The sequence below is a fragment of the Strigops habroptila genome, chromosome 11 (genome assembly GCF_004027225.2).
Source record: "Strigops habroptila isolate Jane chromosome 11, bStrHab1.2.pri, whole genome shotgun sequence".
NCBI classification, from domain to species: domain Eukaryota; kingdom Metazoa; phylum Chordata; class Aves; order Psittaciformes; family Psittacidae; genus Strigops; species Strigops habroptila.
Genome location: NC_046360.1, coordinates 33,501,572 through 33,523,756, shown reverse-complemented (window position 1 = coordinate 33,523,756; position 22,185 = coordinate 33,501,572). Strand labels below are relative to the sequence as shown.

The window sequence follows — 22,185 nt, the reverse complement described above, 5'->3', positions numbered from 1 at the left end:
GTGTGTGCCCAGGGGTGCTGGTGCCATCCCTGCAGCGGGACCCTCATCCCGAGATGCAGGGGCACTCAGTGGAGGTGCAGGGACACCCCAAGATGCTGGCAGCGCATGGGGCGAGGGTGATGCAGCCAGTTAAGCCTTTCAGCCCTCCTGCGGTCAAAGCCCAGCTTTATCTCAACACCCTTAAGCGCTAACCCACATCTTTGGGTGTCAAGAGCCCCTTCTGCAAACCTTCTCCTTTCCGGGAAGCGCCGGGACAAGCCGGCATTGGTCTGCAATCCTTTGTTGGGATGCGCCACGATGGTAGTACCCCAATGGTTTAAAGCATACAGAGAGCAAACTCACATCCACCATAATACAATACAGCTGAGCCCTATATATAGAACATTCTGCCATGGTGGGGCTGGCAGGGGCTGAGCCCACTCAGGGGATGAGCCCCCCGGCCCCAAATGGGGCAGGATCGTGCCCATGGGGAGCGGTTTGCGGTCGTTCTCTTATGTGTTAGGCAGTAGGCAATATTGAGACTTCCACTTGGTAATGAACAGCAGTTAACATAACCCAGGAGACTAGAGCACCATAAGACAAGTCTATATTCAAAACAACGTCATGCTGACATCACACAATTGCACCATTTACACTTTTATTTACTCCAAATAATAGTTCAACGTTTAGTAACTTCAGCATTCTCTACAGAGGTGTAAAATTCCTTCTCTGGCTTTGGTCATTTACAACATTGCAGACATTTGGTAGTTCTGTTCTTTCCTATTTAATAATAATAATTAAAATAAAAAGAAGTCCCTTTTGCAGCTATCAGGGTTCCTGTATCTGACTGATGGAGCGTAACCTGCAAATCACAGGTGTGAGCAGACTTCGAAATGCCACCGAGGCCTCTACAAGACTTAATGAATCAGAAAATGTTCTCTTTATTGACCAGGATTAAAACAAACAAACAGAAAAAAAGGGTTAAACCAAACCAAAACACCTCAAAACAAATGACAACTCAAACTCTCACTGATATCCTTAAGAAATTTGATGATGAAATGGAAAAGAGGGGGGGTCCAAAGTACTGTTTGGTCAGCTCTGGCTGAAAACAACTCTGAACGTGCATGCATTTTCCCAGTGACTCCTAAGATATAGAAATTCCTCTGATATTACAAAATACAAAAATATTTTCTCCAAACTCTCATTTACATTGCATTTACAACAATCATGGAAATAACTTAGGCTCCCACACTGTCCGAGAGACAAATTACCTACCAACATGGCTAATGGAAAACGAAAACGTGGTGGAAAGCAAAAGCTACCGGCAAACTGATGCTGAGAGTCAACAGTGGTAACCAAAAACGTATGGACAAACAGAACTCAAAAGGGTGGCAGTATCTGGGAGAAAGAGGAAAAACTACTGGGTAAATATTACAGGCTAAAGTGAACTTCTTTGTGTTCTTTTATTTCTCCAAAGATGTGCAAAATATATTCACCGTGCCCAGGATTATGACTATTTCTAGAAGCCAGTCTACAACCTTCTTATAAATCCCTACTCTTTCGCGTCTTTTTTGTTACAATAAAAGCACTTACATGATCTAAGCCAGTGCAAGTTTGTGAGTTAATTTACATTCTCCCAAGGTGCCTGGCAAGGATGCCATTAGGATATGATACAGTTTTTGCTCTTCTGTCTTTTCCGGCTGTGTAACTGTCCCCTGCCACCCAGCGTGGAAGACTTGGGCATGCTGTATGAGCCATACTTGTGCAGGAGCTCCTCGCTGGTCACATACCGGAGGCGGGTAGGTTGGGGAATTGGCTCCCCGAGGAAATAGCCCTCGTTGTCAGACTCCGAAGAGGAGGAGCATGTCGAGCACCAGTCGTATTCGGCAAAGTAGGGCCCCCACCTCTCACCCAAGTGGTTCTGCAAGGCGAGATCCGACACTGTCCGGGGACAGTGGCCGTAGACGTCCCTGCGGGGACCCTGCTCCACCGTCTCTCTGCAGCTCCTCTGGTGCATGAACTGGTCGTAGTCTTCCCTGGCTCGGAGCGAGGGTCTCTCCTTCAGCCGGTAGCACTGCTCGCTGGCCAAGTGCAGGGCGTTATCCGAGCGGGAACGTCGCGACCGCCGGGGCCGGTGCGGGCGGTAATGCCGGTCATCATCCCGGAGGTTAGTTCGGCGGCGTGTGCGCTCGCTCATGGGGGCATGCCTCAAACCCTCCTGTGCCCCCAGCTTGCTCCCGGGTACCCCACTGCCATAGTCGAAACTCTGGTGCATCCGCCCGTGTGCCGGCCGCTCTCGGTACCCGAGGGGGCTGGCGAGGTTGTGCAGGTTGGGCTCCATGTCCTGGTACTGCGGCACCGAGAGCAGGCTGCGGACGGACTCAGCGCTGCGAAATTGCACGGAGGAGTTCAAGGTCCCCATGTTGCTCATCTTCTCCGAGACATTCATGCCCGAGTCCTTGCTTAGGTCAGGCATTGAGAACCTGGAGAGATGCTCCTGGCGCTTGGCTCCACCATCTGCTGAGAGGCCTTTGAAGGGAACAGGCAAAGGAAGGGAAAAAAGAGAGTTAAGAAGAATTTTCTATCAGCAGAGATGTGGAGAGAAGGCTGGTTTTAGCCTAATACTTTTGCTTTAAAGAATAACTTGATGATTTAGATGCTGTCCTGAAGAGCCCTTTCAAGAGGATGAATTTATTTTTTCCTAAAGAGCAGGCAGTTCCTCCTTTGGGGAAATCACACCAATTTAAGGTGTTTTGAGTTGGACTCTGAGTTGCTTTTCACGACTTCCCTTCCCCATATGTCTACACTGCCTGCGACTTGATAGGAATAACTAGCAATGCCAGTGAGAAATTCTGCGTCAGAGGTAACCTGAGGCCTCCTGCACGCTGAGATAACTAGGGTGCCATGATCCAGCACCCACACTTTGTGCAACGATATGTTTTGGAGGACTGAACAACATCAGGGGCAGCTTAAAATGGGGCCACTAATTCAGGCTTGTCACTATGCTGCACAGGTCCCATTGAACACGTTGCCCAGAAAAGCTGTGGCTGTCCCATCCCTGGCAGTGTTTGAGGAGTGTTCAAGAGCAATCTGCTCTAGTGGAAGGTGTCCCTGCCCGTGGCAGGGGTTGGAACTGGATGAGCTTTAAGGTCCCTTCCAACCCAAACCATTCTGTGATTCTACGACACCTGTGGTGGGACAGAAGGCACAGCCTTGGTCATGTGCATGCAGTCAAGGCGATGAAACACCCAAGCCCCACAGAGTCTGCTGGAGCTCCCCATAAGCAGTTGGACAGTGGGAGTGCCAGGCTATCTCTGCAGATATCCATGGAGCTGCACATGGGCAGGAAAATCAATTCCAGCCTGATGGGCTGCCCTCCTTGGGAAGGTGGCCCACTGAGTGTTTCCCACGTGCCAGCTATCTCTGAGCTCCTGCAAGATGCCTTCCTCCAGCCCAGAAAGCCTTCACCCAGAAGCAGAGAAGTGGTGCGTCTGCTCAGCACCTGCCCATCAATGAGAAACTCAACGCACCCCACGTTGCCCTAGTCCTTGGCCTGTTTTAAGGGTGTTTCCTGCCTATTTTGTGACTATCCCCGTGTTGGCTTGACAACTGGCAGCAGTCAGCACTCGCACTGGAAGCTCAGGACAACACGTTTCACAAGCTCTTTCAAAAGAGATCCATTTCATCCCAAATCAAACACAGAGTGTTTGCTTTGGCGCTCTCCTCCCCACCCCTCTCCGACAACCTCCCCGTGCAGACCAAACACAGAGAGCTGTGCACCATCAGCAGGATTTTCACCATGACACACAGCCCTTATGCAATCACCAGGAATTTATGACTTTGTGAATTAATTAAATAAAACAACAACCCAGCCCACAATTCAAGAATAAACTTCTCTTTTCCCCCTTCGCAAAAGCTGCTTACATTTCATCGAGAGCTCAGCTCCTTCGGCATTCGCCGCTCTTGCCAAACCTGAACAACGGCTGCTGTCACTAACCCTGCTCGTGAGCTGCTTCAAGGGTTTCTTTGGACTCAGCCTTAAAAAGATCAACAGATGCTGCAAAGATGGGCAAAGCTTTGCCAAACCCTCCCCTTGGTGGCACCAGGGAGAGCTTTAGCACGTGAGCCCAAGCCACCACCGGGTTTCACATGATTTGGTTTTGCTCCCTGAGCCCCAACCACCACAGCCATTTCTCTCTGCTCCTTTGCTTTTCTGCTGCTAACGGGGATGTTTCTGGAGTTTATGATTACAGAGGAAGGTAAAGCAAAGGTGATCCGTGAATGCTGCAGGAAAAGGGAGAGGCTGGGTTAAAAAAAAAACACAAGGAAAAGCCATGTTTTGTTTTGAAAAGGACACACTTTCCAACCCAGTTTCACACCTCTTATCTTTTCCTAAGCCACACTGATCCTAAGTGAGCCAACCCAATCTGCCTACTGCCCTTTGGAAACAGTCCTGCACAGGCTCCCCATCCCTTCCAAGGACCTGCCCGCCTGTGTTCCCTGCTCCCATTATAGGATTGAGTGATTCCCTGCTGGACCCACGATCTTCTGCCTCTGATCCAAGTGGTGCTGTTTGTCACATCAGGCACTGCTCCCCGTGTCCCTCCTGTGCCACCATGACGAAGCCCAGCAGCACCTCCAGGAGAAAAAGGCAACTCGGTAACATGCACAAAGACCTCTCAAAAAGCCAGAATAACAGTGGGATTGATGGCAGAGCTAACCCAAATGTGAATCACGGCTGCTGACAGCCGAGTGTGGCCTTAATCGGATCTGTCAGACAATAGCTGACGCCAAAGAAATGAGCCCTCAGTGACATTTATGCAACCCTTCGTTAAGAGAACCACAATAAGAATGAGCAACGAGAGCAGTGTGCAGGAATACCGCTCTAAACACCAAAGGATGCTTCTGTGGTGTCAGCAGATGGATTTTGGCAGCATCATCATTTGAAATGGACCGTCCTTGTCCCACCTCATAGGGCCACAGAATAAGCCAGTGCTTCACCCTAGTGCACAGCATCACATCGGATGGTACCTGCAGGTTTTGGCTCTCCCACCATGGCCATCTCTCTCTGGCTCCTGGAACGGCAGAGTCAGCATTTCACAGGTTAAGTTTACACAGGATGAGGGTCTCCATCCCCTTGCACACACTGTGAGTGCTTTTGTCTCTCCCTCTCCTTCAAAGTGCTGGTCAGCACAAAGGGCAGCAATTTCACATGGGGAGCCTGCACGTACGGCTCGTGCTTGGAGCGCAAGGTTTAATCAGTGATTATTAGGTCCAGGGGATGTTTCTGGCTGTTCAGACAGCCTAATTGTAATTAAGCACACATTTTAAGATCTTGAATCGCTGAGAAAATGTCGATTATAAGAGGACTGGCAGCACAGAGCACACACACCTCAGGGTGGGATGGAGCCCATGCTTCTGAGGTTGCAGCAAAGCTACCCCAAGACCCAACAGCTTCACTTCTCAAGGATGCAACTTCTAACATGTGAAACACAAGGCTTAACTTTACATTAACACCAATGCAAGGTATAAAGCATCACAAGTGGGGGTTAGGCTCAGATTAATCTTTCAAAGCTCCCTAAATGATCCTACCTATCTCTGCGGAGCCACAGAGCCTCAGCAAGGTAATGGTGGAAACAAGCCAGGAGCCCTCTGGTCTAACCACAGCGAGTTCAGAGGACGGCAATAACCATTTGTCTAAAAAGTTTCATCAAGAAAATATAACCTAGGAATAAAGTTTGAAAGAGCAGGGGTTGTTTAGTCTAGAGAAGAGAAGGCTGAAGGGGATGTAATAACAGCCTTCAAACACGGAAAAAATTGCTGGCAGAGAGGAGGGGAACACATTATTCTCCAGGTCTGCTGAACTCCTGCAAGGAAAATTTCAGCTTGGAGAAGAAGAAAACTCTTCCTGTGCAATCACAGCGGATAGCTGGGGCAGGCTCCAGCACTTGAGGGTCTCCTGGGCACCCAAAGGCAGCAGATGCCTGGGCACATGTAGGGTGGCTCCAGGTCTCCCTGGACAGGGTGAATGTGGCACCAACCCTCCTTTCCTGCAGTCACTTGCCATTTCAGAGCTACACTAGTGCATTGAGGTCTGATCTTCTTGAATTACCAGTATTTATTTACAGCCGCTGCAGCTCCCTTTTAATGAAGTGTTTCATCTGGGAACACAGCTAATAACCCGAGTGAGCCCTAACCTGGAAGAAAGGGCATGTAAGGGGAGACCCCACCATGTAGTGGTGACTATTTTCTAACAAGGAAACTTAAGAATCTGTTTCCCAAGGCCATCCAGGGGAGCAGGAGCCCAGCTCAGGATGGTTCTTACCCATCACCAAGCCCTTTCCAAGGGTGCAGACCTTGGGGTGACGTGCAAGGGACACCCACCAGACTTTCCCGGTGTAGAATGATGCTCTGAGCGCATCCGTTGGCGGCTGCCCCAGAGGCTCTTGCACTGGAAGAGGAGAGCTGGCACCTGCTGCCAGCGCGGTGCATCGGCTGGGAGCCATCCCGTGGCCAGACTGGAGCCAGCACCGCGGCGCATGTGGACACAGTGGGTTATTTTGCTGCCGTTCTCCGCTGCGTGGGGCTGCCAGGCTCAATATTTCACCCTGGAGCCACGGAAACACACGCCTTTGGATGAGCACAAACCAAAGCTGTAGCTCGTCTGCAGGCGTTCGATATAAAACTGGCTACAGCACTGGGAACGCAAATCAGGTTTCTGCTTAACATTAAGGTTTGATAAGAACATGCGGTATGATCCTCTCTGAAGTCTTTCCCCACCCCTATTAGAACTATGTTTATCCCATCAACATTGCCAAGGGAAATAACAACCAAATAAGGCACAGAGATATTCCTCATGAGCATCACCTCTACAACCTCGCCACAACAAAGCACTCGGAGGCGCTGAAATCTCACTGGGTGCTTTGCTAAACCGGGGCTGCAAGTTGCAGTAATTATGAATTATTAAACCACTTGGCAAATGACAGCAGAGGGGCCGCAGGGAGCACGTACGCTGGGTGGGAGGCTGGGAATGAAGCCCCCTGTGAAGGGAAGCAGCTTCCAGCCCTCATTACATTCAACTCCCAGCGAAGCTGCGCTAACATGGGGTGAGGCTCTGCTGCAGCCAGACATCCACTGCACAGATAGCATCGTCTGCTTCGCCCTGCCTGGGGAATGCAAAATGCCCTGACTTAGGATATTGCAAACAAACCAGGCTATGCTGACGCTTGCTTCTTGCCTTTACATTTATCATCATGTACACATACACCTGTGCATCGCAGCCCTCACCACCTGAGCCCCAGATGGGTGCCTGCCTGCACCAAAACCCTGCGCCCAACCCAGTGTTTAAATGCAGCTGTAAAGGCACAAGGGGGAACAGGATGGGATCTCTCATGTCCAGCCACCAACGTCAGAGCCCTCTATCTCACAGCACCAGGCAGGCACATCCTCACCACCCCTGAAACAGGGTTTATTTCAAGTTCAACCCCAAGAACTAAAAAGGAACTTAAGGAGAAACAGCCTGCCCAGGGCTTTGTTTATAGCTCAGCCTTGTCTCACTTCTGAGTGACCTCGGGGCATGCAGAAATAAAGCAGAACCCTTATGTAACTGGAAATGATGGAAACTAAACAATTCCAGGGAAAGCAAAGCGCTTGCCAAGTGGGTCGTGCTGCTGAGAGCCTCCATGGTGTGCCCCCATGTGCCATGCCAAAGGTGTCAGGATGTATTTCCCACACAGTCAGTCCCTGGATCCCAGCTCGCTGAAAGAAGTCCCCACATGGGGAAAGGGTTTGGATTTTAACCTAGAAGCACTCGGTGGCCCCTCTTGTCAGCAACACCAGCTCTTATGCCCTGCCCAGACAAGGCGGGATGGCCAACGTGCTATGTCAGGGATGATGTGCTATTGCTTCCCCTGACATAATCTCCTTCCAGAAGCGTATTTTGGTTCTCCCTCTGGTTTTGTTGTTAGTCCACGTGCTTTGGCACATCTATGTGCCAAATGGGGTGAAGGCATGAATGTGGCTGGCCCCCACAGTGAGCATGCCAAACCTCCCATTGCTGAGCAGCAAAAGGCGGGTGAGAGGGAGAGGAAACATTCCTGGCAGCTTTATAATGTTTTGGCATTGGTCATTTGGGATGGAAGACCTCTGTCTTCATGTTTGGTTTCAAAATGACTCATGAGTTATACCTGGATCTCAAAATCACAAGAAATCCCTCCAGGGATCCCATCTCCCGACTTGGAAGCAGTTTTACGCTGCCCATGTCTGGGGAAAAGAGTGTGGTAGGAGCGTGCTGGAGAGTTGGGAGCCTCCTTTTTCTTAGAAAAAGTCAGGAACAGCCAATACGTCATCTTCTGGCTTGCACAACTCAGCTGAAGTGCCTGGGGCAGCTCCCCTCTCCAGCCCAGGGGGAACAGGAGCACTGGTGGGATGCAGTGCCATGAGGACACAGGGATGGGGACCAGCCCCTGGATTCCTCACGTGGAGCCTCTTGCTGCCACCCCTGAGGGTGTTCCCAAACCCTTGGTGCAGGAGGGGCTGTGCCATTGTTTCTTTGGAAAATATAACCCTGGCCCTCAGAAATGGGGCTTTTTCTTCCTCCCACCCCAAACCTTTCAGCTCCTCCTCAGGCAAGAGGAAGAGGGAGCTGGACACAGACGATGCTCTCAGGTCACTCTGGAACTCAGATGCGCAGGGATCAGCACTAACTCATGTGCATATTGATAGGTTTTTTTCTCTCTGCTTTCTGGGTATAGCCCAGTTGTTGTCTAGCCCTGGAAAAACCAGCTGTTTGGGGCCTTTGGGCATCTCACAACACAGATGACAGGAGAAACATGTGCCATATATGTGAAATTACATTCCACCCTGTAATGGCACCAGTTTAACATCTTTTTTTCCCCTGGATTTACGCCTGTGACAGATGAGGCTGTTACCCTCGCCCAGACTCATTTTCCTCAAGGAATGCTCAAAATCTATTTCTCCTTTCACACACAACAGTGTCACCGCTCAACATGACTTCTACCTCCAAAGTACTCCTGCTCTCTGCAAGCTGCACATAGAGACTGTTCCCAGAGAATAACATTTAGCATTAGTGGGCTATTTGACTAGATGGGATTTTGTGGAATTGACTACTTGGAATCAGCAGAGATCAGGTCTGGGTTTCTAATTCAGCTGCAAGGCACATACAGTGCCTGCAAAACCCTTTTAGAGGGCAGTGCAAGCACAAGCTGAGCAAGGCAGAGCACCAGCACCGGGAGCAGGGCTGTGATGGACCGAGTATCTTCTGGGAAGTGATTAACCTCTGGTAGGGTCCTCCTCATGAGGAAAGCTTCCTGGACAAACTCCATCTTAGCATCATCCTGATTGCTTCATGAAGGGAGCTACGGGGTAAACATTGCTACAGCATCCAGTGTTTTGTATTGTTGCTAATGCCATAAAAAAAAAACAAAACAAAACCCAAAAGCAGCCAAAGGAAATACAATATAAAAGAAAATATAAAATCAGCAAAAAATGAGCTCTCTCTTGGAAAATGTGCTGGGGAATAGTTTTTGCTCTTTGCCTCTCCATCTAATGGCCATGCTGGGCAGGAGGATCACCCAGTCTCCAAGAAACTGTGAGAGATCAGTCTGTCACAGCCTTCAGCTGATGACAGAAAAGGGATTTTCAAACAGAAATGTGGAAGGAGAAGAGAGATGCCCTGCACCAGCAGGAAGCTGCCCTTTTTCAGTGGATGTGTTTAAATCACATCAGCATTTATGGCACTTCTTACACTAGCAAAAACCAGAGGGTGGCAGAGATGCTCCCATCTAATTCAAACCCTGAGACAGAGCACAAGGAGGGTCACAGCTACCCCTGCAACTCAAGTGTCTGCTGGTGCACTACTACCCATGGTGAGTGAAGCAGAGAACAGTCCAGCACTTTGAGGGCAATGTCCAGGATTAACACAGTGTCACACATCTTTACTAACCCATGAGGAACTGGCTTTCAAGTGATTAAGTACAGCCTGGTTGTTAAGGGGAAAACCTGGGGTCTCGCAGGACACTTGGGATCACACAGATCTTGACCTACCCAACGGGTGACCCCCAGTCTGGCACTGAATGCATTACAAATATTATAGGGACAACATCTGTTCGCAGGAGGCAGCCTTCTGGCCAGGGACACAGGGACTGCTGCTGCACACCCCGTGAGTTATCTGCTCTTACTGATGTCTCTGGCTAATTAGTTGTAATAGAAACATCACAGCGAAATTTGCTGCCAGGGAAGGACCAGCTTTTAACATGCACTCTGCAGGTCAGGGACTGTTTGCCCTTCAGCTCCCTATAAAGAAAAAAGGGTTTTCAGTGATGGCATAAAATTTTAGATGGATGCAGTGTTATTTCACTTTATAAGGTAAAGCAACTGTGCTGTAGGCAACAGCAGCTCAAAAGGACCTTGTGTGTGGATGCCCAGGAGTTTATGGGGGAGCCTCATGCGGTGCTTGCTGGGCTGCTTCCCCAGTGGCAGTGGGGATGGAAAAAGCATTGGGATGCTGCACCCTGACATCCCCATCCTCAAAACGCTGCCAATTACACGGGATGATAATTGTGTCCTCCATAATTGCACACACTGCCCTGGGGAAACTGCCTGTTAGTGCCCAGTGCCCCCCAGCTTGAGCTGAGCCAGGTCCCAGAGCAAGGCAAGTTATTAGAATCCTCCACATCAATAAAAATATTATCACCTCACTCTGCAGAGGAACTGCTTCAATTCACTGCAAGCCCCATCATGCTGAGCCTCTGTTCCAGAAAGCAGGAAAGAAGCGAGTCGTTACAGCAGGCACTGCCTGTAAGGAAAGTCATGCTTCAGGAACCTATGGGACGGGTCCCTTTGGAAGGTTTCCTTCCTAGCATTTTAAAAAGGGTTTCTAAACTGAAAGACAGAATGATTTTCACTCTAATATAAAGGCCTTGCCACATTTCCCGTCTCTTGACCTGTATCCTCAATAACTTGTTACACTTCACCTCCAAAGCATGCAAAAACCCCTCCAATACCCAGGGATTGCTCATCGGAACTCAGTGTTGCTCAAGACTCTTTGTACTGATGGGGTTTACACAATAGGAGTTTTCAGGAACACGAGCGGCTTTGGAAATATGGAGCTTTGCTTATGGAAACCTTGTTTTGGAGAGCAATTCCCAACTCCCTCACCATTTCACAACTATTTTTCCTCTGTGTATATGTGGGGCTGTTTGAGCAAAACCCTCTCCAGCTCATTAGCCTCTCCTCTTCCCCCCACTGCTTTGCCACTTGCCGGTTAGGGAGATCCCAGCTTAACACAGGAATCATTTCACATCTTGGCACAGGGCTGGCAACTTCCCTAAACAAACACACCAAGGAGCAGGGCGAGGAGGAAGCACGGGTGTAGCAGAGCAAACCTGTCTGTCCAGGCAGGGCAGAGCACGGAGCTTGGGTTCAGCTCTCTAGGCACCCATTGCCAGCATCCCCATCAATCTTTCCCAAGAAGTTTTCTGCTGAGGGACACGGAAGCAAGTGATAGCTGTGCCAGATGAGCTCAACCATCTGATAATGCAAACTACCTGCATGGAGGATGGAGCTCGCAGGGCACTGAGCTTCCCCAGTGCTGAGCCACGGACCAGAGCCTGCTGCAGGCACGTCCGTGCACGCACAGCCAGCCCCGCGGCTGCAGAATGAAACCCAAACATGTTTGGGGTGAGAGGACTGAGAAATATTACCCTGGGATGTGCTCATGAGAAATGGGTTCAGCCTGACGGGACAAGCATCTCGCCTGGCTTTTCCCTGCAGTTTCTACACAGGGATTGGGGAAGAGGAGAAACAGAGCCGTGCATACAGGGCGAGGAATTTCTTTTAACTAGTCACATTCCCAAGGACTGTCCAACATGCAAAAGGGGCTTATTTCAAAGCATTTTAAAATAGTTTCAGCCTGCAAGAGCAGCTGACAGCAGTCCTTCAAAGCACACTGAAGGCTAGAATCTGCCTCTGCGTTAGCAGCTGGCCTTGATTTCTCCCCCCCTCCCCTTCACAAAAGGGAGGATTAAAGAGCTTGAAAAACATTTGTTTTGAGCTAACATGGACAAGCCAGCAGTCCATAAAGCCCTGCATTTGGTAAACCAGCAAGCAAAGCAAGAAGGGGCTGCCAGGCACTGAGCAGCAGTCCCCAAGCTGCCGGTCACCCCTCCAATGGGAAGGCACCACCTGTGGCACTGACCCCATCACATGGAGGAGATCCAGGATGGCTGCAGGGTGATATCCTGGGAACAGGGGTGATGTACCTGTTGCATTGGAGAGCGCGAGGGACTCCATGGAGCCACGGGGAGTCTGCTCGGTGGGCGTCAGGTCCTCTGGGAACTTGAGGGCATTGATGGGGTGCCGGGTGCGGCACTGTGGTGTCGACATCTCACCTTCCTCTTCCTCTTCGTACTTAGGGACTTTGAGGCTTCCTCTGGTCTCTGGAAAGCTCTGGTTGGACATGTCGCTGTAGCTCTCCTGTGAACGAAGCCTCCCCGAGTAATAGTCTTCTCTGCAGTCCTGGATGAAGCTGCCGCCATGGCTCTTCATGGCCAGTGAGGAGCTCCTCTTTTGGTTGCTGAAATGTTTCGCCCATAAATCCTGCTGCGAGCCTGGGACCTGGCTGGGGTTATAAGAGGTCCTTATGTTGCACTGGCTGAGAAGCTGCAAAGGGCTTTGGGGCTGACTTTGTTCCATTTTGCTCCCGTAGTGATAGAGCTCATCCCGGCTCCTCCACAAGTGCTCCCTGTTGAGGCTTGGCGTCTGACTGGCCAGGCTCAGCAAATCCATCTGCAGGGACAGCGGGTCCACATCGGTGGAGAGGCGGTTGGAGGTGACCTGCAGCTGGTTGCATGGGCTGCGCGCTCCCTCCTCGCCTTTCCCCTTGTTCTTGCCGATCTTGGCGCTGCGGCGGGACTCCTTGGCTCGCGCGCTTTGGAAAGCCGAGTCGGAGGAGTCAGAGCCATTGGGGTCATCGCCGACACTGCAGGCCCTGGAGCAGAAGATCTGCCCCTGCTTGGGCAGGAAGGGTCGTCCCAGCAGGGACTTCTTGCACTGTGCACAGCAGAAGCAGGTCTCAGTGGCGTGCCAGTGCTGGCCGTCGTATGTCATCTGGCCCTGGTCGATACCTTGAAGGGGAAGATGCACAGCGTGAGAGCCAGCACATGTACATCACCTCACACTGCACACATGCATCCCTACGAAGACAGGCTGAGAGAGCTGGGATGGTTCAGCCTGGAGAAGGCTCCAGGGAGACCTTAGAGCAGCTTCCAGTGACTAAAGGGGCTTCCAGAAACCTGGAGAGGGACTTTGGACAAGGGCCTGTAGGGACAGGACAAGGGGGAATGGCTTTAACCTGCCAGAGGGGAGATTAAGGTTAGATATCAGGAAGAAATCCTTCCCTATGAGGGTGATGAGGCACACGGTGCCCAGAGAAGCTGTGGCTGCCCCACCCCTGGCAGTGTTCAAGGCCAGGCTGGACAGGGCTTAGAGCAACTTGCTCTAGAGGAAGGTGTCCCTGCCCATGGCAGGGGATATGGCACTACATGACCTTTAGGTCCCTTCCAACCCAAACCATTCTATGATTCTATGATCAACTACAAGCAGCATGCACTCAGGCTTGCTCTTGAAAGCCTTCAGCAGGGTTTCTCTGATGTGTGAAGTTAAGCCCATTTCTAATTCCTTGCAGGCTGCAGGCCTTTGCTTGGGAGTTACTCAGTGTTGGGAAAGGCAGCAGAACTGAGCCTCAAGCTATTTCGTATTAAATGGGGATATTTCCGTTCATAAAGCAAAGGAATGCAAGAAGTTCTCCATAAAGTCCTTGAAGTCAAACCAATAATATGCTGCCTATTTTAAAAAAAAACAACAAAAAGCCTCCAACTGAACTGTAATGAGGAATTTCTGCTGCCCTGGTTAAGTATGCAACAAAGCAGATGATATCCCCATCCCTCACTGCTACCACAACCCCATCCTAACTTTATTTTGGCTACTGGGGCCCCTTCTCCGAAAGGGAAAAGAAAGACCCAGCCCCAGGGATTTGAGTGCACACCCCTGCCTTGCCCCCTGCAGCCCCCCTTGGCTTAACTAAAGGAATTGATGCAGCAAGTCTGTCCCCCGCCAGCCGAGCCCTGGGGAGCACATGCCTGCTGCACGCACATCGGTCTTGGTCAGAGCTGTGAGCAAAAGCTCCCGAGGTTTCAATTATAACATTCATTCACTGGTTTAAGCTGCTGTTCCTGGCAAAAGCCCCCGTTACCTGAGAAACTGCCTTGCACAGGGTGGGCTGGCCAGCACAGCGGGGTGCTGCACCACACGTGTGCACAGCACGGGCTCGCACAGTTTACAAATGAACAGTACATTAACGGCCCGTTTTATTCCAAACTAGGTTTGGTTTGGTGTAATTGGGGTTTTTTTTTCTTTCCCTTATAAAGAATGAAATGCTTTTATACAGACTGGAGTGTTACACTTGCAGACAAAAGAGAGGCAAGACGGTGGGTGGGATTTTATCAGCTCCTTTTCCAATGCGCCCAAGCCATCTCGCAGAGGAAGGACCACAGCCTCCTTAAACTCTCAGCTACTCAACCCCAAGTCTTATCTCTGATTTATGTAGTTCTTAAGCACAACACTCAGTGACTACTACAAGCAGTAAGATGGCTGCAGTCCCTTCTTTGCTAGAAATGTGCAGATATGCACCAAAACAGGCATTCTGCCCCCAAAGCCTGAGAGTCAGCAGGCTCCAGCCGGCCAGACAGAGGGGAGGATAGCAGATGGGGGAAGCAGGAGAGAAGGGAGCATGTGAGAAGCGTTAACAGCTGCTTCCTCACCGCTCCGCAGCTGAGCTTTGGGGAAGGATGTGCTGCAGGTCACAGCAAACACGTCCTCCAAGTGCCTTGCTGAAGCCCTGAGTTTCCCCCTGCTTCGTGCCATCTGGCTACTGCACAGGAGCAAAATGGTTGTTTGGGGGTTTTTTGTTTCCCTGCAGCCTCTGAAATACGTGAACACGTGAGCGCACCTCTATGGACAAAGAAAGAGCTGCCCATGCACCCGCGAGCAAATGCTCAGCCAAGTGGCAAACGGGGCTGGGGAGAGCAGCAAGGCAGCTTCCCAGTCTGTCCTGTTTACCACCCCTGAGTGCTGGGGGACAGCTAGCCCCCAGAATAAAGCATATTTCAAATCACTGTTCTAGAAACCAAAATTGGCTCTAATGCGTTATTTCTTTCTGTCTGAGAACATCTATCTTTGGGTTGATTAGAAAAGGCTAACAGAAACAATAATGATGCCTAATGAACAAGCATCTTTCCTGTCAGTAGCTCATTAATTCATGCGATCCTTTGGCAAGCTTGGCTGGGAAAAATCTGAGAGACGAAGCGCCAGGCTGTTTACAGGAAAACAAGATTTCAAGGGAAAAAAGCATGCATTATACTAGGCCAGAGAAAGCTTTCAGTGGCTGCAACAGCTCCTGAGGTTGCCCTCTGATAGAGAAGCAACAAGAAGGGATAAGCAGTGGTTTAATCAAACAGATTACCATGCTAGCTCCTTGGTGGGCTCTAGTGCTGTCTGCAGACCCAGGTTGCTGTCAAAGACTTACTGCAACAGCTCTCCTTGCTAGAAACCACATTCCAGGCTGCAGGAGAGTGGCACTTACCGATGTGCTGGGCGCAAGTGTCACAGTACTCAGCATAGAGAGACTCGAAGCAGCTGCAGCAGTAGGGCCTGCCGTCCTTCATGATGTACCTCTGCCCCCCCAGCACCGTCTCACATTCGAAGCAGCAGAAGTGCTTCATGTGCCAGTGCCGCCCTTCGGCCTCGGTGCATTCATCAGCAAAAATGATCTGGGGAGGGAAACAGGAATATGGAGCAGTCAGTCAGAAATGGGACCTGGGATGTGGACACCAATGTTCCTATCTCCTGCCTGTGCACAGCAGATGTGCCCCTTTGCTCATACAGCCTCCAAATTTTACAGCTAAATGATGCATGGGAAACTCCCGTGGTCTGGCTTGCAGGGGCACCCATCACTTCTTCAGGAAATCCATTAAAATGCAAATACCTCAGCACCACGTTAGTGCACGGACTATGAAGTGTTAAGGCAGTTTGCAGTAATGTGCTCCTAAGCACATCCATCAGCAGGAGGGGTCGATCAGGGTAATAAACACGCTTATATACAACCAATCGATCTGGTGGGCTTTTGAAGAACAGAGCAGCCACTTACTAAAACACATTTACCCATCTCTGAAACAGGGACCCGAGTATAAATGATGAGCAAAACCACAAGAAGTGGCAGCTCTCTGAAGGGGAGAGAAGACAGAGCTACAAGACTCCTCACTGTTGTCTCTTCCCCAGCTTGTGTGCTTATAAAGATGATCGCAGTCATTATACAAGTGGGAAAACTGAGGCACAGAGTGCTGTTAAGGGTGGGCTGGTGAAGCAGCCACCTAAAATGTTTTCAGCAGATGCTTTCTTGCTGTCTCTGCTTCCTATCCCCACTCCCAAAGCCAAGCCAGGGGAGTAAGCAGCAGCCAGGCTCTGCTCCCTGGCTCTCTGTCCCAGCACAGGTCACACCAAAAGCTTTTCCCCTGCAGTTCCTCTTACTCCTGAGTCATTCCTTCTCACAGTTAGCACCGAGTGTTTCAGGGAAAGAAATGTGCGTTAAAGAAGGACCTGAATGAAAGACTTATATGAGAATTTGCAGGGATAAAAAAGTACATGAAAAAAATTACCTAGCCTAAGCCACAAAGAAATAGGGTCAGTCGAATGGTTAGGAGTTGTTTTTTTACTGGTAACACTACAAATTTAATTGAACACATACGTCAATGTTCTTTATATCTGAAGTGCATATAGCCTTGGATATTTACTATTACATGCTTGCATAGATGGGGACATGGTATTTTATAGTACATATGGTTTTCCACACTATGGTTTTCATAACTTTAAAAGCCAGAACAATTTCCTTCACCAGCTTTTTAAACAGAGATTGACACTTGAGAAACGCTCAGAGGTCACTCTGTATTATTCTCTCTATTCGTTTTGTATTCCATTTGTTCGGCTTCCTTTAGCCCATTAATCACCTCTCCTAAAGCCTATTCCAGCCCAGCGTTTACTCAGTCACTACCACCTTGTAGGAAACACAGCACTCATCCCACCAGAAGCTTCCTCTGGGAAAACAGAGGAGAGGGAGGACCACCACACACAGCTGACTAAAATCAACAGCAGGAAGGCTCTGCTGTTACTGGAAACACTCACGGCATGTGGCAGAAGCCAGGGTGAGCTGGCTCTTACCTCGTCGCACGCCGCGCAGCGAGGCTTGAGGCACTCGGCGTGGTGCCTGCCGCAGTAGATCTTCCCATCTTGGTAGAAGTAGATCAGGTCGACCAGCAGCTCGTTGCAGACGCTGCAGATGAAGCAGGGAGGGTGCCAGCAAACACCATGTCCCGCTCGCGAGGCGAAGACGGCCATGTCCCCCCCATTGATCTGGCCGCCACACTGTCAGAAAACCATAGAATCATAGAATGGATTGGGTTGGAAAGGACCTTAAAGCTCATCCAGTTCCAACCTCCTGCCATGGGCAGGGACTCCTTCCACTACAGCAAGTTGCTCCAAGCCCCGTCCAACCTGGCCTTGAGCACTGCCAGGGCTGGGGCAGCCACAGCTTCTCTGGGCACCCTGTGCCAGCGCCTCAGCACCCTCATAAAGAATTTCTTTCTAATTTCTAATCTAAATCTCTCCTTTGTCAGTTTAAAGCCATTCCCCCTTGTTGTGTCTCTACAGGCCCTTGTCCAAAGCCCCTCTCCAGGTTTCTTGTAGCCCCTTTAGGCGCTGGAAGGTGCTCTAACGTCTCTCCTGAGCCTTCTCCAGGCTGAACCAGCCCAGCTCTCTCAGCCTGTCTCCATTATAGAGCTGCTCCAGCCCTTGGAGCATCTTTGTGGCCTCCTTTGGACTTGCTCCAGCAGGTCCACGTCCTCCTTATGTTGGGGGCCCCAGAGCTGGATGCAGTACCCCAGGTGGTGTCTCAAAAACCTAGTATTTACCAGGGAGCAGTTGAGCCCACTGCCACCAATTACCAAAGAGCTGCTTTCACAACCACAGCAGAAGGTGTTAATTCACAGCTCCTTTCTGCTATCTCTCAATCTCTTTTCATCCCCATTCTGTGGCCAGGATATAAACAGCTTCCCCCCTGCACAAGGCCAGGAGCTGAAATGACTGCTCCACATGAAATATTGTGGGGTACTCCTGGCAAGCACCCAATGGACCCCAATGCTTGTAGCTGGTGAAGAGCAGAGGGTGAGTGCTACTCCTGAGAGCTTCACCTAACTTTAGTGATCCAAAAGCTGCCCCACTTGCACAAGTTCATCAGTTACTACCCACCTGCTCACAGATGGCTCCCGTCATGGTTACAGGGAATGGCCGGACGTTGCCTCTCCCTAAATTTTCCCTCTTCCTTTGGTTGCTGAAGAGTTTGAGCTCCCTCTTCTCCTCCTCATCCAGTGAATTGCAATAGCGGACCTAAAAAACACCAGTGATGCTCAGTGTACAGGTGTCCCTGGCGAGCAATCCACATCCCAGGGGCTCTGCAAACCTCTGCATGGGGGTTACAGAAACAAACTCTGTCCTTGGCTTGGGGGAGGCTGGAGAAACTCAGCTATCCGGGCTTCAGTCACTGCAGGGTTTGGTAAAAAAATCTCAAGAGGTAGAGATGAGAAGAGAGGGCAGGAGGGAGGTTGCTCTTCAGGTGCTCGGTTTGTAGTAAAGTCATAGAAGATGGGTCCTCAGCATCCCACCCAGACCAGCAATCAGACTGATGGATTTCCTGCTTTCTCCACCAGCCTCCTTATAGCAAAGGTCTTACAGCTTCAAAATACTGAATTAGCATTTCTAGAGCACAGCCCCTTTTCTCCATGCAAATGATGGGAGTTTGAGCTATTTGGGAACTCCAGCTATTCTTCCAGCATAGGGTCAAGTTTGCACATTTGCCAAACCTCTACATTGAAAGGTAATAAAGAACTAAGTAAAATAAAATGATACAAACAATGAACAATGCGATGTCCCCAAAGCTTATAAAACTCTGAGGTTTTCCTGGCTATTTGCATCTTGCTTAGCTCTTGGCTGGTTTCATCTCAACAGAGAATCACAGGATAGTTTGGGTTGGAAAGGACCTTAAGATCAGCCAGTTCCAACCCCCTGCCATGGGCAGGGATGCCTCACACTAGACCATGTCACCCAAGCCCCGTCCAACCTGGCCTTGAACACTGCCAGGGATGAAGCATTCACCACTTCTCTGGGCAACCTGTGCCAGCATCTCACCACCCTCACAGTAACGAACTTCTTCCTGGTAACCTGAACTTCCCCTGGTTAAGTTTGAATCCATCACCCCTTGTCCTATCACACCTTGAATTTTCAAAGGAGCAAACCCAAGCACAAGGGGAAACTGGATTTAAACCCTGCTGATTTGCAGAAAACACATGGAGACTCATGCCTCCAATGAGCCTCTGCTGCAGCAGCAGCATTCACGTGTATCTGTTCTTACAATTTTTGCCTGTTGGAGGCTGTGGGTTCTCAGTAGCTGCCAAGGAAGGTGGGCGGGCAGGTTGGGGCCCAAGGGTGTGCAGGAAGAAGCCCCTGCCCGGTGCCTGGAGCTCCTCTGGTGCTGGCAGCGCCGCGCTGTGCCCGTGGCACCCAGCCACGCACAGGCAAACTCGTTAAAATCTGACCTAGATCAAACACGTTACCTGCACGTACTTTCCAGAGCGGCTTCTTCAGAAAGCAGCATGAAAAACACTTTTTTCTGTTGTTTACACAGGGAAATTTCATGGGCTACCGGAAGCCAATGTTATCAATGACAAGAACAGGATGTCAAAGACTGTACCCTTTTTGCTGCATCACATCTTTCTTGTGAGATGTGTTAAAGTTTGTTTACTCTGACTGGTTTTGGCTCAACACCCTGCTTGCCAGGCTCTCCCAGCTCGTAAGACTCACTCCAAGTGAAACCCCTCCTCAGCACATGCGTTCCCATTCCCAATGTGAACTGGAAGCAGCATTTGGGAAAAGGCTTTGGCAACTTTGGATCTGGCTCTAGCTGATCTCAACGGCATTTCAAGCCACTCATAACGCGGCTTTGGCCTCCGAGGGTTGAAAAAATGCTTTTATTTCAGAGAACTGAAGAAGGATGATTTAAGAAATGATAACTTTGGAAACAAACAACTCCCTTCCCACCTCCGACACCATTGAAGCAGGGAGTAAATACAGCACTTATATAGCAACATAACCAAACTCCAAGTAAATAAACCCAAAAGCAGAAAGGGCTGAGAATGGACCAGCCACAACTACTACAAACAACCCCAGGAGGTGCATCCCCTCTCCACCCGCAGCCCTGAGGGGTGTCCGAGGACACTTTTTGGCTACTAACCTCATTGTCGTGCGGTGGCAGCTGGTGCAAGAGCTGCTTTATGCGAGACTTTTCTCCTGGGCTGTTGACGTAGGGCACCTTGTCCTCAGGCAGGCAGCTGTAGTACTGATGCACCTATGGAGCAAGAGAAGGGACTGCAATGGGGCTCCCTGGGCAAGCCTGTGCTCGGCCAGCAGCCACCCCCCGAGCCAGCGGTCACCAGGCCTTCCCAATGATTTTGAGCAGGGAAAACACATCCAGGCTCTGCTTTGGTTCTATTTCCTTTTCCCCATGGAGAAAAGAGGCAGCAGAGCTCCTTACCGTTTGCTCGGTCAGCCTCCATAGCGTTAGCATGTTTTGCCGGCTGCGGGGATGTGTCGGCACCCGCCTCAGCAGGGGAGGTTAAAAAGGCTGCGCCCCGGCAGCCTCCGTGTTGCCGGCTATCTCAGCCTCCACCTCCATCAAAACCCTCCGGGCTTTTTTCTGCAGCAATTTGTGGAAATAAACAGCAGATAAAATCTGTTGGAAGGCTTCAGGTTTTTCTCTTTCGTCTCGGAGGTTGTAATTAAAACCTTCTATTATAAAGGCAGTGCGGTGGGGCACGGCGCTGGAGGAGCTCGGTGGCAGCCCGGAGAGGAAGCACACCCTGAACCCCAGTGTGTTCTCTCCTCCGACTGCCACACCTGGGATGTGCGCTTGAGGGCCGGGCCAGGCACCGGGATGGGACTCGCTGGCCAAGGATCAGCTCTGAAATGGCAACGGTGATGTTGATGGCTCAGGAAGAACCAGGAGAAGGTAAAGGTAAGGGAAAGCTCAGCTGGGATCAGGAGTCTTTGCAGACCCGGATGCTTCTGGATGCTCAGGCAGGAGCAGAGGGCTGGATGACTTCCTTAAATCTGCACTTGGCTAGAGAGATGCAAACTCTTTTCCCGGTGCATACAGCTTTCTGCCTTTGCTGCGGTGGGATTAACCCCCTGAGACGCTCCCTTGGCTCTGAGACACTGCAGCAATTCATCTCAGAGCGGCTGTACTGCCTGCAGCTTTCACAGGGCTTTTCCCAAATGATGCTTTGCAGTGGCTTCTGATCAGCTTTTCCTCCCCCTGTGTAGAAAGCACCACCTGGGCTGGCTTTCCCTAGAGAAGCTTTCTCTGTCCACATGACCCCACCAGCATCTGCAGGATGACAAGCCACCTTGGGTCCCTGTGAGGGATGGGGATATGGGGACGCAGAGGCTAGCTGGCAGGGGAGATCACCCATGGGCTTGCGGGCTGCTGGGGGTGGCTCATACAGGAGTTACCTTCAACAAGAAGACATCACTTTTTACTCCAGAATAAATATCCAAACCTGGCATTATTCAGGAACCGTTTCTATGCATTCACCTCACTCCCTGGTCTCACTCGGAGCTGTTCCACTGCTTTCAATTGCTTTTCTCAATTCCCAGTTCCTCCCCAAACCAACTCTTAACATTCACCTTTCCCCATCATTAGGTTTTGCAGAAAGGATGATTTTTAGCAGATTTCTGCCCGTAACTCTGCAGGGTTGATGACAAAGGAACTGTTCGTGTCATGAAGCTAAGGAACACACTGAACATATGCCACTGCAAACCCCTAAATTTGTTTTGCTAAGGCACAGCAGAAACAGACCCACCAGCTATGAAAACTGCCAAAGAAAGGCTGCTAAGTATTTTGTTATGTTAAAAAGGAAACAAACTACATACATTAGAATACTTACTTTGCATTTATAGAGCATCCTTCATCCAATGACATCAAAGCACAATAAATACACTTAAATTCTTATGACACGCTACATG

General features: G+C 50.2%; 1 protein-coding gene across 3 annotated transcripts in view; it reads right to left on the bottom strand.

Moving 5' to 3' along the window:
• Window positions 1-620: 620 nt before the first annotated feature.
• Window positions 621-22,185, bottom strand: part of PRICKLE2 (prickle planar cell polarity protein 2) — a 106,470-nt gene continuing 84,905 nt past the window's right edge. For all 3 annotated transcript variants that reach the window (XM_030501635.1, XM_030501637.1, XM_030501636.1), the window contains 6 exons: window positions 20,396-20,509; window positions 18,358-18,495; window positions 17,272-17,475; window positions 15,641-15,827; window positions 12,261-13,124; window positions 621-2,508 (listed from right to left, as the gene is read on the bottom strand). In XM_030501635.1, coding sequence (XP_030357495.1) covers window positions 1,640-2,508; window positions 12,261-13,124; window positions 15,641-15,827; window positions 17,272-17,475; window positions 18,358-18,495; window positions 20,396-20,509 — 2,376 coding nt within the window. In that variant the 3' untranslated portion in view covers window positions 621-1,639. The remainder of the gene's footprint in view (window positions 2,509-12,260; window positions 13,125-15,640; window positions 15,828-17,271; window positions 17,476-18,357; window positions 18,496-20,395; window positions 20,510-22,185) is intronic.